This window comes from Neoarius graeffei, chromosome 27 (genome assembly GCF_027579695.1).
Source record: "Neoarius graeffei isolate fNeoGra1 chromosome 27, fNeoGra1.pri, whole genome shotgun sequence".
NCBI classification, from domain to species: Eukaryota; Metazoa; Chordata; class Actinopteri; order Siluriformes; family Ariidae; genus Neoarius; species Neoarius graeffei.
This window is the reverse complement of record NC_083595.1, coordinates 10501271-10520080: the sequence shown is the minus strand read 5'-3', so window position 1 is coordinate 10520080 and position 18810 is coordinate 10501271. Positions and strand designations below refer to the sequence as shown.

At 43.3% G+C, this 18810-nt stretch overlaps 2 protein-coding genes across 2 annotated transcripts in view; both read left to right on the top strand.

Annotated features, from left to right (window-relative positions):
• The window catches only part of LOC132874912 (calpain-2 catalytic subunit-like), a 36236-nt gene extending 34483 nt beyond the window's left edge, over positions 1-1753 (top strand). The window contains exons 20-21 of the mRNA XM_060911407.1: positions 197-255; positions 475-1753. Coding sequence (XP_060767390.1) covers positions 197-255; positions 475-498 — 83 coding nt within the window. The 3' untranslated portion in view covers positions 499-1753. The remainder of the gene's footprint in view (positions 1-196; positions 256-474) is intronic.
• A 4096-nt stretch (positions 1754-5849) lies between these two features.
• Positions 5850-18810, top strand: part of capn1b (calpain 1, (mu/I) large subunit b) — a 107357-nt gene continuing 94396 nt past the window's right edge. The window contains exon 1 of the mRNA XM_060911358.1: positions 5850-6127. The gene's annotated coding sequence lies outside the window, so the exon portion shown is untranslated. The remainder of the gene's footprint in view (positions 6128-18810) is intronic.

Genomic DNA, 18810 nt, shown 5'->3' with positions numbered 1-18810 from the left:
ACTCGCAAAAACACTAGCAAACTGCGACTACATAACGCTGCCACAATAGTGCAGTTATGACTCTAATATCTAGCGAGCCTTTTTGTGGCACAGTATCTACCTTTCTTCTCCTAATCACGGTGTTCTTTTAGTTTTTCAAATTAAATATTTGGGAAAGCAACCATGACCACATCTTGCATTTCTCTTTCCTGTTTAGGAGTTTTCAGGAAGATGGATCCCAAGGAAACAGGTTTCTTAGAGTTGGATTTTGAAAACGTTAGTTGACCTCCTGTTTTATATATATATTTATAGAATATGAAATGTGTATGTATTATTTACTGCGGTGACCTGGCGACTTGTCCAGGGTGTATCCCGCCTCTCGCCCATAGTCAGCTGGGATAGGCTCCAGCTTGCCTGCAACCCTGTAGAACAGGATAAGCGGCAACAGATAATGGATGGATGTATTAATTAACACCATTTTTTCTGTCTCCACAGTGGCTGTACTTAACTATGATTTAAGCAGCTCCAGCCTGAGCACAGCAGACAAGATAAGAGTCCAATCCTAAAAATTCTCCATTGCTTCAACATGATTCTTAAGGCAGGCAGTTTACATCAGGACTTGCAAAAAAATTTTTTTTTCTCTACAATAGATTTATTCGGAAAGTTAAAAGGGTGCTATAATACCATATACAGGGAAATAGCATGATGTTATGGGATTGCAAATTGTGCATAAATCATAAAACTATGCAAAGTAAAGACTTGTGTTTATTATAGGCTATATATATATATATTTTAAAAAAACTATTATATTGTTCACTTTTTGGATACTTTTTTGATAGATGTTTACCAAAATTTGAATTTCTTCATGATTTTACATTTTTGTGACAATCGAGCCATCACAAAAGTAAAGACTGTGTTGCCTTGGAACAGCCATAGGCTGATGTATCATGTTTTACATAGCATGATATCCAATCGTTACATCATTGTATAATTCAAAATCTGCCTTTCGTTTTATTTGGTTGAAGTTTAAGGGATAAGGGTGAGGGGAAAAATGAGGTCTAAGTTTAAAAAACACTATGCTACTCTTAAATCTGACATGCTTGTGTTGAAATTTATTATGATGTGCTCTATCTGACATTCCTTTTCTCTATGGTTTAGTGTTTAAAGTACCCCTGAAGTCTTAACTGAAAGACAGATGATTCAGAGAGCATCATGTATGAGCTCATTTTATGATGTCACAAAACAGACACAAGGGCTTGAACCTATCACAGACTAGTATGCTAAAATATGCAAATGATTAGAAGGTAACTGGGAAAGTTTAGCTAGAAAGAAGACGTGTTTGGAGTGAATGAATCATGGTTGGTATTGTATTTTCGATAAATCACTTCTAGTAGGACCATGCTAATCGAGCGCAGGTTGGTGTACACATACAGTGTCACGTTTCGCCGTGTTGCTCAAGGGGTGGAGTTTTATCCATTTTCAATTTGTATTCGTAGATTGTTGCATTATTTGAAGAGAAAGGTGTCGGTCTGTGACTTTTAGGTCTTTTTTGCCATTGAAAAATACGTTTCTGATTTAAAAGGACACCTACAGGGGTACTTTAATCACCTGATTTCATTGTGAGCTTGTGTTTTGGTGGGTGTTTGGTCGAGTGTTGTTGTTGTTGTTTAGTTTTTTCCTCAGTGGTGGTGTCCGTAACTATTTCACAATGTACTGACAAATGTATTTTGGCTTTTCTTTACCATTAAACATCTTTGTAGCTTCAAGAAACAAACCTTTAGTCATTTTTATTGTGCAAGATGCCTCTGAAATTGACCACAGTTGACTCAGGAGGAAGTGGGTTGGAGGGGAAAGCGGTAGTAACACTTTCCTAGATTCATCCATTATATGTTATTGCATGTAATGTTTTTGATGGCTTAAAATGGCTGAATTTCTGCTTAATATAGTTTAATCTAGTGCAAGTTAATCTACTACAGTGTCTACCCTGACACACCCTGGAACAGAGATGGGGGGGTGTCGGAGGAATACAGTTGTGGCCAAAAGTTTTGAGACTGACACAAATTTTGGTTTTCACAAAGTTTGCTGCTTCAGTGTTTTTAGATCTTTTTGTCAGATGTTTCTATGGTATACTGAAGTACAATTATAAGCATTTCATATGTTTCAAAGGCTTTTATTGACAAATACATCAAGTTTATGCAAAGAGTCAATATTTACAGTGTTGACCCTTCTTTTTCAAGACTCCTGCAATTCGCCCTGGCATGCTGGATATCAGCTTCTGGGCCAAATCCTGAATGATGGCAACCCATTCTTGCATAATCAGTGCTTGGAGTTTATCACAATTTTTGGGTTTTTGTTTGTCCACCCGCTTTTTGAAGATTGACCACAGGTTCTCGATGGAATTAAGATCTGAGGAGTTTCCTGGCCATGGACCCAACATTTCAATGTTTTGTTCCCCGAGCCACTTAGTTATCACTTTTGCCTTGTGACATGGTGCTCAATCATGCTGGAAAAAGCATTGCTCATCACGAAATTGCTCCTGGATCGTTGGGAGAAGTTCCTCTTGGACGTTGCTTTGATACCATTCTTTATTCATGGCAGTGTTCTTAGGCAAAATTGTGAGTGAGCCCACTCCCTTGGATGAGAAGCAACCCCACACATGAATAGTCTCAGGATGCTCTACTGTTGGCGTGACACAGGACTCATGGTAGCGCCCACTTTTTCTTCTCCAGACAATCATTTTTCCAGATGTCCCAAACAGTCTGAAGGGGGCTTCATCAGAGAAAATAACTTTACCCCAGTCCTCTGCAGTCCAATCCCTGTACTTCCTGCAGAATCTCAGTCTGTCCTTGATGTTTTTCTTGGAGAGAAGTGGCTTCTTTGCGGCCGTTCTTAACACCAGGCCGTCCTCAAAGTCTTTGCCTCACTGTGCGTGCAGATGCACTCATACCTGCCTGCTGCCATTCCTGAGCAAGCTCTGCACTGGTGGTGACCCGATCCCATAGCTGAATCCTCTTTAGGAGACGGTCCTGGCACTTGCTGGACTTTCTTTGCCACTCTGAAACCTTCTTCATAGCAATTGAACCGCTCTCCTTGAAGTTCTTGAGCACCATGTGACAAGGCAAAAGTGATAACTCGTGGCTCGGGGAACACGAGGTTTTTTTTTTTTTTATATATATATATACTTTTTCACGGTAGATGATGCAAATAGCCCTCTGTATTTAATCCTTCGTTTGTCTAATTTTTATTTCAGTTTTATTTGTTATCTGTTTGACTTTTTCTTGCTACTGTAACACGTGAATTTCCCCGATGTGGGATGAATAAAGTGAATCTAATCTAATCTAATCTAATCTAATCTAATCTAATCTAATCTAATCTAATCTAATCTAATCTAAAACATTGAAATTTTGGGTCCATGGCCAGGAAACTCCCCAGGTCTTAATCCCATCGAGAACCTGTGGTCAATCCTCAAATAGCGGGTGGACAAACAAAAACCCAAAAATTGTGATAAACTCCAAGCACTGATTATGCAAGAATGGGTTGCCATCAGTCAGGATTTGGCCCAGAAGCTGATATCCAGCATGCCAGGGAGAATTGCAGGAGTCTTGAAAAAGAAGGGTCAACACTGTAAATATTGACTCTTTGCATAAACTTGATGTATTTGTCAATAGAAGCATTTGAAACTTCATCTCATCTCATTATCTCTAGCCGCTTTATCCTGTTCTACAGGGTCGCAGGCAAGCTGGAGCCTATCTCAGCTGACTACGGGCGAAAGGCGGGGTACACCCTGGACAAGTCGCCAGGTCATTACAGGGCTGACACATAGACACAGACAACCATTCACACTCACATTCACACCTACGGTCAATTTAGAGTCACCAGTTAACCTAACCTGCATGTCTTTGGACTGTGGGGGAAACCGGAGCACCCGGAGGAAACCCACGCGGACACGGGGAGAACATGCAAACTCCGCACAGAAAGGCCTTCGCCGGCCACGGGGCTCGAACCCCGACCTTCTTGCTGTGAGGCGACAGCGCTAACCACTACACCACCGCAGTGCCGTATTAAGCCAATGCGGTGCCCCTGGGCACTATACCTCAAGTGCCCCACCACCACCACCCTGCGCGCACGCGTTCAGTAACCTCCTGCACACACTCATAAACCTTGCCCTTTGCGGTCAAAAATAGTAGCATATACATAAACAATAGTACACATAAACAAGGTCATTCTTCCTCATTGAAAATTTATTAAGTAGGCTACATCAGCCCATCAAATTCACTGAAAACAACCAACGATATGCATGTAGGCATATTGAAATGTCTTATTCAAAAATGAGCAGCATATATTTGTATGTCTCAATGAAAACCTTCAAAGCATCCATACTCTATTCTATCCATATTAAAATGTCTCAATTCAAAATGTGTATCAATTCAAACAGCATCAGCAATTTAAACAGCATCCATCTATATACAATACAGCATATTCAAATGTGTCAATTCAAAATGTGTATCAATTAAAATAGCATCGATCTAGGCAACATATTCAAATGTCTCAATTCGAAATATAAATTCAAAATAACATCCAGTACGGCATATTCAGTCGCCGACCCCTCGGCTAACACTGGCTGTGGTTGTAGCATCTCCCCGGCTAGTGCTAGCAGGGCCATCTCCCTCACTAGCATCGCTGATTTCACTAGCTTCGGCTTCAGCGCTGGTAGTGACAGCAATTGTCGATGTTTTTATAAAAAAACGATCTAACACTGGAACATTTTTAATTGCAGCTACACGCCTGGAGTCTTTCTCTTTTTTTAATTTTCTCTTCGCACAACCACTCAATTGATGTCTGTCCATTTTTCATTTCTACCGCGGTTTTTAAAAAATTGATACATTTCACCGTAGGTGGACTGGCTCAACTGACAGGTTGAGGAAAGGGGGGTTAATGGTCACATAGGGCACTCTTGCTCAGAATTATGATTATTGTTCTTAATAAATCAGTGTTCATAATGAATTATATATGACTATTTAACAATGTCAAGTGTATAACCATTTTAAGTATACAAACATTCACGAAAAATATTTTTAAAGTTTATGTCATGTGGTGCCCCCCCACTGGCTACGAGTGGTTGGTGTCCCTGGGCACTGTGCCGCAGGCCCATTATAGTTAATCCGGCCTTGCACCACCGTGCCGCCCGCATTTGAAACTTCTCATCTCATCTCATTATCTCTAGCCGCTTTATCCTTCTACAGGCTCGCAGGCAAGCTGGAGCCTATCCCAGCTGACTACGGGCGAAAGGCGGGGTACACCCTGGACAAGTCGCCAGGTCATCACAGGGCTGACACATAGACACAGACAACCATTCACACTCACATTCACACCTACGGTCAATTTAGAGCCACCAGTTAGCCTAACCTGCATGTCTTTGGACTGTGGGGGAAACCAGAGCACCCGGAGGAAACCCACGCGGACACGGGGAGAACATGCAAACTCCACACAGAAAGGCCCTCGCCGGCCCCGGGGCTCGAACCCGGACCTTCTTGCTGTGAGGCGCCAGCGCTAACCACTACACCACCGTGCCGCCCCATTTGAAACTTATGAAATGAAAACCAAAATTTGTGTCCGTCTCGAAACTTTTGGCCACGACTGTACACAAACCTGTGTTAAAGACACCCATGCTATCAAATGTACGCACATGAGATTTTATTTCAAATGAGTAGAGAATGCAGACTGGAAGGAAGAAATCTGTTTGTTTTTTGAACATGAACTAAGCAAAACTAAAAATATCATGCTTTCTTCATAGATTATAATGTATAGTCGGAAGAGAAGTCTGGATTTGTGTGTGTTATTTGTGGCAGCTGCATTTTGGATTTCACAGATTGTGTGCAGGACAAGAAGAAAAAAAAAACCAAACAAACACAGGCTTGTCCACGTCTCTACTCTTAGGCCACTACATAGGGAACAGGGACGATTTAGGACACGCCCTTAATATGGGTCACTATGAGGCCACGCCCCCAAGGGTAGGGCTGCGCACTGCAGCACACTGAGATTCTGCTGTGTTTATGAGAGGGATGATCTCATCACATCCTTTTTTCATTTAAAATTTATAACCAGCTGGGTGCTGGTCTCCTCAGGCAGATCGGAGAGCCAAATAGTGGTAAGTCTGCATGCTTCCGGTATTATTATTTTTTAATATGTATATAAATAACTTTGACATGACTATGGGGGGTATCCCGGATGTGCGTGTACTGAACATGTACTTTATATAATATTATTTTTTTATTTCCATATGGCTGAACAAATCCCTCAAGTGGCATGACATTCACTTTTGGACCTGATGACTAATGCTGCCGAATATTTTGACCGAATATGCCTTGTTTTCGTCATCGAACTTGAATCCAACACCCAAATAAATCACTGCTAAAAAAAAAGTAGGGCTAAGACAAATGTGAGCGCAGGGATACACTATTTACACCCGCTACATAAACACTGACGCCAGTAGAGTAATGGGGGGAAAAATGCGGCCTGAAGTGTGTACTTTGGTCTGGAGGGGGGAAAAAAACTCTGTTTCGCGGCAACAAACGAAACAATAATCTAATATTCAACTCCTTTTTCATGTAAACAGCACAGTTTACGTTTATAACGCGTCTGTTGAATCCTCGAATCTGATTGGCCGGAACGTGTTGCTAATATCCACAGCTCTAAAAGTAGATCCGGCTGCAAGGCAAATCACAGGTTTATATTAATACGCTCGTTCATAGTTGCAATATATACAGTACAGCGGACAAATCAGAAATCTATGACTAACAAACCGTTATTTGACATCAGGGCTTTGAACCAGAATTTTTTTCCTATTGGTTCGTTCCGAACAGAAACGGAATTTTAACGTTTCCGGTTTTGGGTTCCACCATTAAATAGACGTTCCCGAACCGGTTAGAACAAAAAAATTTCATTCCCGGAACGGCTAATTACGTTCCCTGTCAGCTGTTTAACAAATGGCGATAAAATTATGTCTGTCTCATCCAGCTCAAGCCAAATGTAGGCTAATTCTATTACAACCTTCATAAAATAAGACAAGAAATAATTCAAAACAGGCGGCACGGTGGTGTAGTGGTTAGCGCTGTCGCCTCACAGCAAGAAGGTCCTGGGTTCGAGCCCCGGGGCCGGCGAGGGCCTTTCTGTGTGGAGTTTGCATGTTCTCCCCGTGTCCGCGTGGGTTTCCTCCGGGTGCTCCGGTTTCCCCCACAGTCCAAAGACATGCAGGTTAGGTTAACTGGTGACTCTAAATTGAGCGTAGGTGTGAATGTGAGCGTGAATGGTTGTCTGTGTCTATGTGTCAGCCCTGTGATGACCTGGCAACTTGTCCAGGGTGTACCCCGCCTTTCGCCCGTAGTCAGCTGGGATAGGCTCCAGCTTGCCTGCGACCCTGTAGAACAGGATAAAGCGGCTACAGATAATGAGATGAGATGAGATAATTCAAAACAATTATTATTTCAAATGTTGGCGATTTGGATTCTCAGTATGTCTTCCCATCTACACAAACAGAAAAAGTGCCAAAAATGAAAGATAATTCGTTTAGTGTGTTACCAAAGGCTAGTCAGGCCCTATGCATTGATGGGCTAACAGAGGTTAACGTCATTTAATGTTCGCGGGCCTCTCATTAACGTGGACAAATATATTGATATCGTGTTTGAAATTGACATTTTTGAATAACGATAAACTGCAATATTTACCTCTTATTTAAGATGTGGAGACATGATAGTAGTCCACCCTCCCGCTCTCTCCATTCAGTCAGCGAACGTCACACAGGAAGTGAACCCCAGCGGGTCACAGAAACTTGGGCAGGAGAAGAATGACTTCATTTGTAGGCTACGGAAACTTTGAGGAACGAAATAAAAACCGGTATTAACTGGTTACCATTATTTTTAATAAGCGTTTCTGTTCTGGAACATAAAAAATAATAAAGTTTCTGGTTTCGTTTCTGTTCCATGTGAAATAGAAAAAGTTCCCGGTTTTCGTTCCTTGAACCGGTTCAAAGCCCTGTTTGACATGTATGTTCAGGTCTTCGATTTTGTGAAGCTGTCTGTAACTTCACGTTTATGGAAGGAGTCTTAAAGCCTCGATCACAACCGGATGTACGATTTTTTGGCTGTGCAATTTTTGGCGTTTCCCAAATCGCTGCGTTTTTTTTTTTTTTTTTTTTTTTGTTCGTGGAGAACGTAGTTGTGGTGACCATGAAGGAGTAAGATCACCGCACACCCAACGTACAACCTGGAAGTCGAACGTGCGTACCACGCACGAAATCTGAGGCTGCTCGGATGTACGGCTGTCGCTTCATTCGTACAGCTGACGCACGTAGTTGTAAGACCAATGTCCTTCAAACGTGCACTAATCGTACTGACCATGCGTTCCATGCAGGCTTCGTATGAAGGTTGCAAGAACTGCGCACGATCTGTACGTTGTGCGTACCAACAACGTTGGATTTTTACTAAGAAAATGCCAGAACAGCACCATAATTAGTTTTTAGCAGGTCAGTACTCACCAGTTGTGTGTAGTTCAGTAGCAATGCCCTGTGTCAATTTCCGTTTGTGGATGGCGTTGCTGTACAGGTCCAAAGTCTTGTCGTAGAAACAAGGGTTGGCATGGAAAAAAATCTACCAACCTCTCCTCGTCTGCTACGCCGAAAGAGTACGACAAACTCCTGGCCTGCTGGCCACTGTCGTGGTCTTCATCCTCCTCCTCACTGCTCCTTGTCCTCTCTCTCTCCTCCCTCTCTGTCGCCCCCTCTCTCTCCTCCGTCTCCGACACCTTTTCTATCCTCCTCTTCCCTTTTGCCTTCGGCATATTGAAGCAATGCAATGAAATGAAATTGGATTTTCTCTCAATTAAAGCCTATGTGTACAAATGGCCGTAGGCACCCCTGCAGCTTTATATACCCGAGTTTTCGTGCGGTTGACGCCCTCTCGCCGTACGGCCAATGCACGGCCGACTTACTCGACACGCATGGATGACGTACGAAATATCTGAACATGCGTTGGCCGCACTAATTATGTATGTGGGGTGTACGACACACATACGGAGTCCGCAAGTGCGATGTACGAAAAAAATTGACATTTTGCCCAAACCTGACACCAGCAAATCGTACGAAAGACGCACGTCGACCGTACGGAAGACACACGAGGCTGTAAGTTTGTCTTGCAACTTGAAAAAAATGTAAGCGCCCGTAGAGTTTGTTTGACATGACAAAGAACCTCTGTGGCCAGTCTACGGCTCAAAAATCAGCACGTCACACGCGTGCCCTCCGTGCGTTTCTTGCACGTAGACCGGCCATAGGAGCATGTACGGCCGGTTGTGACCGAGGCTTAAGTGTCAGTTTAAGTGTTTATGCCTCCGCCACCGTAAGGTGCAGGAGGCATTATATTTTTGGGTTGTCCGTCCGTCCCGAAACCTTGTGAACACAATATCTCAAAGGCTAATGAAAGGAATTTCACTAAACTTTCACCATTTGTGTGCTTTGGGACAAACATGAACTGTTTAGATTTTGAGGTCAAAAGGTCTAAGGTCAAGGTCACTGTGAGGTCAAATGTCTGTCCGAGAACCTTGTGAACACAATATCTCCAAGGCAAATCAAAGGAATTTCTCTAAACTTTCACCATTTGTGCATTTGGGGACAAAGATAAACTCATTAGATTTTGAGATCAAAAGGTCTAAGATCAAGGTCACTGTGAGGTCAAATGTCTGTCCGAGAACCTTGTGAACACAGTATCTCCAAGGCTAATACAAGTTATTTCACCAGGTCAAGATTACTGTGAGGTCAAATGTCCATCCCCAAATCACAACTTAATAAGGCGTGTGGTCTACCAGGCGGAGGCATCCCCATTGATGCCGTTGGCGTCGATTTCTATCTAGTTTTAAATATAAAACAAGCAATAAGTATTAAGCACGGGACGACGTTACGCTTTCTGGTTTCTCATGTAAATAGAGAGGCCGGTGAGCGAACAACTTTTTTTTTATCTGCTATAACATAAGTGATGACAGGAACAAGCTCACGAATGAATTTAAACTCGTCATCGTTGCCAGATCAGGAGAGATGAAGGGATGCATTGGAATGAAGGTGAGCAGTAGCAAAACAGAATACATGTGCATCAATGAGAATGGGGATGAGAGTGTAGTGAAGGTGCAAGGAGTAGACGTAAAGAAAGTTGGTGAATTCAAGTACCTGGGTTCAACTGTGCAGGAAAATGGGGGCTGTGATAGTGAGGTGAGAAAGAGAGTGCAGGCAGGGTGGAGCAGTTGGAGAAGGATTTCGGGAGTCATTTGTGATAGGAAAGTCCCAGCAAAAGTGAAAGGTAAGATGTATAAGACCGTAGTGAGACCAGCTGTAATGTATGGATTGGAGACCGTACCCTTAACGAAGAGACAGGAGGCAAAGTTGGAGGTGGCGGAGTTGAGGATGTTAAGGTTTGCGATGGGAGTGACGAGGTTGGACAGGATAAGGAACGAGCACATCAGAGGGACAGCACATGTGGAGAGCTTGGGAATTAAGCTAAGAGAGATGAGACTGAGATGGTATGGGCACATCCTGAGAAGAGATGCAGAGCATGTGGGAAGGAGAATGTTGAGGATGGAGCTGCCAGGCAAACGAAAACGAGGAAGGCCAAAGAGGAGATGCATGGGTGTGGTGAGAGAGGGCATGAAAGTGGCAGGTATGGTAGAGAAGGATGCGGAAGACAGGGAGCAATGGAGACGAAAGATCCGCTGTGGCGACCCCTAATCAGGAGCAGCCAGAAGAAGAAGAATCATCGTTGCTAGATCATTGTGGAATAAGAGGAATGAAATGATTCAGGGGTGGCACAGTGGTGTAGTGGTTAGCACTGTCACCTCACAGCAAGAAGGTCCTGGGTTCGAGCCCAGCGGCCGACAAGGGCCTTTCTGTGCGGAGTTTGCATGCTCTCCCTGTGTCTGCGTGGGCTTCCTCCGGGTGCTCCGGTTTCCCCCACAGGTGCATGCAGGTTAGGCTAATTGGTGGCTCTAAATTGACCGTAGGTGTGAATGTGAGCGTGAATGGTTGTCTGTGTCTATGTCTCAGCCCTGCGATGATCTGGCGACTTGTCCAGGGTGTACCCCGCCTCTCGCTCATAGTCAGCTGGGATAGGCTCCAGCTTGCCTGCAACCCTGTAGGACAGGATAAACAGCTACAGATGATGGATGGATGGAAGGAAATGATTCAGGATGCGCTCTGCTTCACATCAGGCCTCGTCACGTGACCGGCTGTGGATTATTTTACAATAACCGATTGCTAGCGTGTGCTTTACTCCTCAGATAAGAACTGTTTTAGTAGCGTGTTGTTGTGTGTCATCTTTTCACCCTGGAAACCAGTTAAACGTCAGACCTACTTTGAATGGGTTGATACGTTTGGCCTGGTGAGGTATACATTGTGATGAAGCACCTCCATTCGGGTTTAACAGTTTATCCAAGAGTTCTTTTGAAGCTAAGTTATACACAAAGGTTTTCTTTAACTCTTTAGTTTGGTAGATCCAGTAGCTGGCGGAAAAACAAGCTAAGAAAGCAGTTCTTTTCACTGTAAGTTTATCATTAATGGTGTATCAGAATGTTTGTGTTTGTATGAAATATATATACCTGCTGATTCACTCACTGAGACAGAGACCGATCGATTAGGGCTCAGGGCGTTTATGGTGCATGACAATCTGCTTACGAGTTCAGGGTTTAAAAATGGTCTACAAAAACACTGTTTCAAATATTTTTTTATTGCAGTACCAAGTTAGAAATATCAGCAAAGAATAGCACAGGTGACTGATACCTTTGATAAACTTATAAAACATTATAAATGTCATAAAAAGCTATGAGTTTTTAAGTGGTTTTTACAAGTGTCGAAGGGTTGTAGCAAGATATGATTTATTGAGCATATCATGCAATCTACTTAAAAATTCATGTTGCTCGTTAAAGCAACAATCTAACATTTTAGTCAAGTATTACCCCTTTTCCACCAAATCAGTTCCAGGGCTGGTTCGGGGCCGGTGCTGGTGCTGGTTCACAACTCGTTCAACTTGCGAGCCAGCTGAGAACCAGTTTGCTTTTCCATAGCTCGTGGTGCTAAGGGGAGCCACGTCAGTTTTTCGCTGTATACGTCAGTTACGTCGCTACGTTTGCATAAACCTTGGCGCGAATATCGAAGCAAAAACAACGCGAAAGAAGCAGCAGCAGCAACAACAATAATAATAATAATGGATGACTTCGCGTTTGTACAGCTGCTGCTTCTCGTCGCTTAAAAACGGCGACCTTTCGCGGTCTTGCTATTGTTGTTGGTCTTAACAACCCCCCCCCCCCCCCCCCACTGACGTAAGCGGTTCTTTCCTCTGGCCCAGCAGAGAGTTGGTGCTAGCCTGGAACCGGTTTTTCTGGCCCCAGACCCAGTTCTTTGTCAGTGGAAACAGAAAACCCGGTTCCAAACTAAGCACTGGCCCCGAACCAGCCCTGGAACTGCTTTGGTGGAAAAGGGGCATCTGTGAAAACGAGACGGGCACTCAGTAGAGTGGGTACCTCTGCCAAGCCACATCTCAACTTCAAAATCAAATCACTTGAACCTCGGATGATGATAAAGTTCTACACCAAATTTCATCCAAATCTGTTCACTACTTTTTGAGTTACTTTGGGAATAGACAAAAAAAAAAAAAAAACATCCTGGATCCACATAGACATCTAGATTTACATTAAAGGAACAGTCCACCGTACTTCCATAATGAAATATGCTCTTATCTGAATTGAGACGAGCTGCTCCGTACCTGTCCGAGCTTTGCGCGACCTCCCAGTCAGTCAGACGCAGTCAGACGCGCTGTCACTCCTGTTAGCAATGTAGCTAAGCTCAGTATGGCCAATGGTATTTTTTGGGGCTGTAGTTAGATGCGACCAAACTCTTCCGCGTTTTTCCTGTTTACATAGGTTTATATGACCAGTGATATGAAACAAGTTCAGTTACACAAATTGAAACGTAGCGATTTTCTATGCTATGGAAAGTGCGCACTATAATGACAGGCGTACTAACACCTTCTGCGCGCTTCGGCAGCGCATTGATATCTGAGCTCCGTATCAATGCGCTGCCGAAGCGTGCAGAAGGTGCAGAAGACGTCTGACTGCGTCTGACTGACTGGGAGGTCGCGCAAAGCTCGGACAGGTACGGAGCAGCTCGTCTCAATTCAGATAAGAGCATATTTCATTATGGAAGTACGGTGGACTGTTCCTTTAAAACCTCATCAATTGTTCCTTGGCCCATGCCCCACCTTTCTGCAAAATTTCATCCAAATCTGTTCACTACTTTTTGAGTTATGTTGGGAACAGGCAAACAAACAAACAGAGGCGAAACCATAAAGTTTGTGGGGGTGATAACATGGATGATTTTAAATTTAATTTCAGAACGGAGCTCCAACATTACAACAGCCTCATTCCCGGATTTCCGCTCCGGTTCCACCTTCAAACATGCTATAAAACACGAGTTAATGATTAGCACTAAAGCAGAATTTCCACTTGTCCAAGATGGCGGCCCCCCACAGCAATACAGTATTGAGCTCTCCTGTGAGGATTTACACACGCTTTGTCTTGAAATGCAACAGAAAGACTGTGTGATCTCGCTGTGGAAGAACTGAATGTGGTTTGAGGCATATATTTTTCTTCTACAAAATGTATAAATGACTCGTTTGTGCGAGGGACTTCTATGACTTATTTGCAATCTTAGGTTAACAGCAAAACTACATAGGCAAAGGTTAGATTTCAGACCTGTGGCTGGAGTAAGGGAAACTGTTGGCTGTAAAATAATGTATAAATACAAAATCTTCTCATTTCACAAGTTTTAACTTTATTTTTTAAAGTATGATGTGGGACAATGGTTCAGCAAATGAACGCCTTAAAAGTGGGACATGAATTAAAATTAAACGAGGGGAATTCCTCAGTGCCTCAACACCCATGCACACTGTGAATCATTTATATGATTCAGCTGGTTAATTTAAATGATCCTCTTTCACGTTTTAATACATGATTGTGTTGTGTGTGTGTGTTTTATTGTTGTGTTTTTATTCGATTGCTCTTTTGCTCTATGATGGATTAAACTTCTGTTTCCTCTAAGCCTGCCGCTGCAACAAGGAACTGCAGGTACATGTGTATGTTCTTCTGAATATTCAGTTTCCTTGTAAGCCAGACTTGGCAGGTATGATTTGAATGATCAGAAGGTTGGGAGTTCAAGCCCCGGTACCACCGTTTCTCCCTTGAGCACGGCCGTTAACCCTTTCTGCTCCAAGGGCCCTATAGACCCTTTTCAGTCACGTGACCTTCGTAAACGCGACCACCATTTTGGACATGTAGTGGACTTCGGCTCGAATCAGTTTGAATGCGAGGAAGGTGACAAACGAAAAACATAAAAGAAAAAGGAGCGAGATGCAGAAAACACCTTCACTATCCAGCGACGTAGGGCATTTACAGGGTGAGCAGAGGGAGAGGTATTTGCAAAAATTGAGGTTAGCAGGCTTGGAGAACGACATTTACCTGCTTCCACCAGGATTGTTCACTGACGTACGCTCTGGTTTACTCCCCCTCAAATTAAGCAGCGCGCTCCGGAACCTCGGCCGGAGCACTCCGGGAGCAAGCCGGAGTGTGCTGCTTAATTTGAGGGGGAGCAAGCCGGAGCGCGCTGCTTAATTTGAGGGGGAGCAAGCCGGAGCGCGCTCTGGAACCTCGGCCGGAGCACTCCAGGAGCAAGCCGGAGCGCGCTGCTTAATTTGAGGGGGAGCAAGCCGGAGCACGCTCCGGAGCCTCGGACGTTGGCTCCGGCAGCTATTTACACTGGATCCGGTGTAAATAGCTGCCGGATCATAATTACAGTAAACTAGTAAATGACGCGGTACGCGGTGGTCCGGATCACCGTATTTTCCATACAAAACGAGGGCATTAATTAATTATTTTTCCTGGATTGTGGTCCGGTTCACCGTATGCTGTATTATATTACGATATAAATAAAAACTTACCAAAATCATACTGTGTTTGTCATTTAATACGAGTTTTTTTACAAAGTCGTACATCATTTGTTATTTTTTCTCAAACCGGAAGAGAAATGCATGCGTAAAACACACGCGCAATAAAAGATACCAGTTCTAACGCATGTAAAAAAGCGGGAGCTGCCACGAGGGAAGTGAAAAATAATTTTACCAACTTATTTTACCAAAAAATTTTACCAAATTTTGTCTTCTGAACTTGGTGGTCCGGACCACACCTGAAAACGGCGTGGTCCGGACCACAACGGTAGTCCGGACCACCGCGTACCGCGTCAAATACAGTAAAGGAAAAACTTGAGACTGAAAGGTTTTAACAGTCATCCAAATGACTGAACGTAAACATTGCTACAGTAACATACTAGCTGCTATGTTGTTGACATTAGCTAGTCAACAATAGCTACTACAGAAGAACAAAGAGATTACAATGGGTTATTTTAGCCTATTTGGTTACACACTCGCCGCCACAGAATGTTAACAGCAATGTAATGCCTTTTCTGGCTAATTTTATTCGTCTTACCTCCAACAAAGTGGTCACTACACAAGCGTTGGTATGCCGAGGGCTGCCAATCTTTCCTGTTAATTGCCGCTATCCATCTTCTCCGTCGGGATCCGATAAAATGATAAACCTTGCCTTGTTTGTTGATGGTTACTACATCCAGGTGCACAACAATATAGTGGCATGATGGAAGTCTTGCTGAAAGTAAAAACTTTCTTTGCTGCCATTCCTCAATGTTGGCTGTGGTAAACTACTGGTAGTACATGTCCAAAATGGCGGCCGCGTTTGTCGTGACGTCACGTGAAAAGGGTCCGTATCATGGCTGACCCTGCGCTCTGACCCCAACTTCTCCCAGCTTGTTAGGATGTGAATAAAAGAATTTCACTGCGCTACAATGTTTCTCTGACGTAAAGGCTTCTTCTAATGACGTTGACGTAGGATTTTTCGGAAGGCGTTTCCAGGGCCACCGCTTGGTAATCAGTGCCAGCTTGCTGTGGTATAAGAGGAATAAAACACTTCAAGACTTTCTGTTAAAGCAAAATAATCAATTTCAGGAACTGCTATGATATTTTTAATAGACTGGGCTACACGGTTATGGAATTCTTGCGTCGTATTTCCGGAAATCGGAAGTGATGAAGCTTCCAACATCGATGATGTATATGGTCAGGTCCATAAGTATTTGAACAGGGACACAATTTTCATAATTTTGCCTCTATACACCACCATGATGCGGTTAAGATGTGACTTAAAGCCAAATGTCTACACTTCAAGCTTTTAATTCAAGGCATTTAACAGAAACCTATAGCATGAACCCTTCAGAAATGGCAACCCTCCCTTTTGTTAATTAAACACACAGTCCCTTCCTTTGTCACAGGCTCAAAGTAAATAGACAGTTGACTGATGAGCAGTTTCATGGCCAGGTGTGGCCGGTTTCCTTGTTCTTTCATAACAAATTAAGGAGACAAAGATCTGCAGTTGATTGTTTGAAAGTGCTTAATTTGCATTTGTCAGTTGTTCATGGGAACTCTCAATATGTAGTCCAAAGAGTTGTCAGTGGAAGTGGAGGAGGCCATTATTAGGCCCTGTCCACACGGCAACGGATTCAGGTGAATCTGATAAAATTGTTTATCGTTTCGGCTTGGCGTCCACATGGCACCGGCGTTTTGGGTGCCCCAAAACGAAATCTTTTGAGAACGGGTCCCAGAGTGGAAAAATCTGGCAACGGCACCGTTGCGAAGTCGTCTGGATGAGTAGAACGGATTTGTTTACGATGACGTCACAACCACATGACTGTCAGTGCTTCACGCCGGGTAGAAGTGTAATGAACTCGATGCGAGTTGTCAACAAATCCTATAACTTTGTTCTTGAAACGCGCTTACAAAATATTTTCACTGTGAATATTTATTGTGTAATGGTGCAAAGTGAGAGAGAGAATAGCCCTTAGGGCAGAGTCTTTAGTCCAAACACTGCGGAAGCTAATGTGGCTAATGCTACAGAAGAAGGGGTTTATGCGCATGCGTGTACTACTTCTTCCATTGTTCTGGTGTCTCCGATGGGACCGTCTTACAGTGCACCTAGAGGTGTGGCATGTGTATTGCATCGTTTTCAGCAAGCGTTGCGTTGCCATATGGACCCGAAATTTAACTGATCCGTTGCCCATGTGGACGCGATATTTAAAAAAAAAAAAATCTCGTTGCTGTTGTCGTGTGGATGTAGCCTTAGGTAAAAAAAAAAAAAGACTCCTATCTTAAGGAGTGGCCAAATCAATAATTTGGTACATTCATAAAAAGAAGGAATGTACTCCTGCGCTCAGCAACACCGTCAGGCTTGGAAGGCCACAGAAGAAAACTAAAGTGGATGATCTTGGAGTTCTTTTCTTGGTGAAGAAAAATCCCTTCACAAAATCTAGCCAAGTCAAGAACACTCTCGAGGAGGTAGGCGTATCATTGTCAAAGTCTACAATCAAGAGACGCCTTCGTGAATGTAAATACAGAGGGTTTACCTCAAGATACAAATCACTGGTAACACTCTCGAACAGAAAGGCCAGATTAGACTTTGCTTCAAAGCCTGCCCAGTTCTGGAGCAAGATTGTTTGGACAGATGAAAACCAAAATTAACTTGTACCAAAATGTTGGGAAGAAAAGAGTATGGAGAAGGAAAGGACGGGTTCATGATCCAAAGCATACCACGTTATCTGTCAAACATGGTGGACATGGTCATATAGCGGCCAATGGAACAGGGTCTGCTGGCGTTTACTGATGTGGACACCAGCAGACCCTGTTCCACTGGCAGCCATATGACGTAACTGGTGTTTATTGATGATGTGACTGCTGATAGAAGTAGCAGGATGAATTCTGAAGTACATAGAGTTATACTTTCTGCTCAGGTTCAGTCAGATGCTGCAAAACTGATAGCATGGCGTGTCACAGTACAGGTGTACTAGGACCCAAAACATACCATGAACACAATCCAAGAGCTTCTTAAGGCAAAGAAATGGAATGTTCTTAAATGGCAGAGTCAGTCAACCCAGTTGAGCATGCTTTTTTTTTCATTTACTTAAGGCAAATGGATCCTTCAAGAAGTAGCAACTAAAGGTAGCTGTTTTGCTTTTTTTTTTTTTAAAGGATTGTCAGAGGAAACTCAACATTTGGTGATGACTTCAGGTGGTCATTAACTGTAAAGGATTTGCATCCAAGTATTAAAATAATGCTTATATATGAGTTAGTTTGTCCAATTACTTTTGAGCCTGTAAAAATGGTTGTAATTCCTAAATGATTGATGCAGGATTTTTGTTAAAGTGCTTGAATTTATGACAGAAGTCTGCACTTCAATCCCGTCTTATCGGCTTCATTTTGAATCCATTGTGGCGGTGTGTGGGAGCAAAATGACGAAAACTGCATCGCTGTCCAAATACTTCTGAACCCGATTGTAAGTACTCTGTATTTTCTGTAATACCGATGTGTCATCACGGCTATACAGGTTTCAAACAGAGAGAGTAGCTTTAACGCACATTCATGCATGACATTTCATCATTTCGTTTTACCATCATTGAGTACAGTATCATTTTATTTCTGCATGAACATTTTTTTTTTTTTTTTAAATTATTAGAATGTAGGCATGGGCGGCACGGTGGTGTAGTGGTTAGCGCTGTCGCCTCACAGCAAGAAGGTCCGGGTTCAAGCCCCGTGGCTGGCGAGGGCCTTTCTGTGCGGAGTTTGCATGTTCTCCCCGTGTCCGCGTGGGTTTCCTCCGGGTGCTCCGGTTTCCCCCACAGTCCAAAGACAT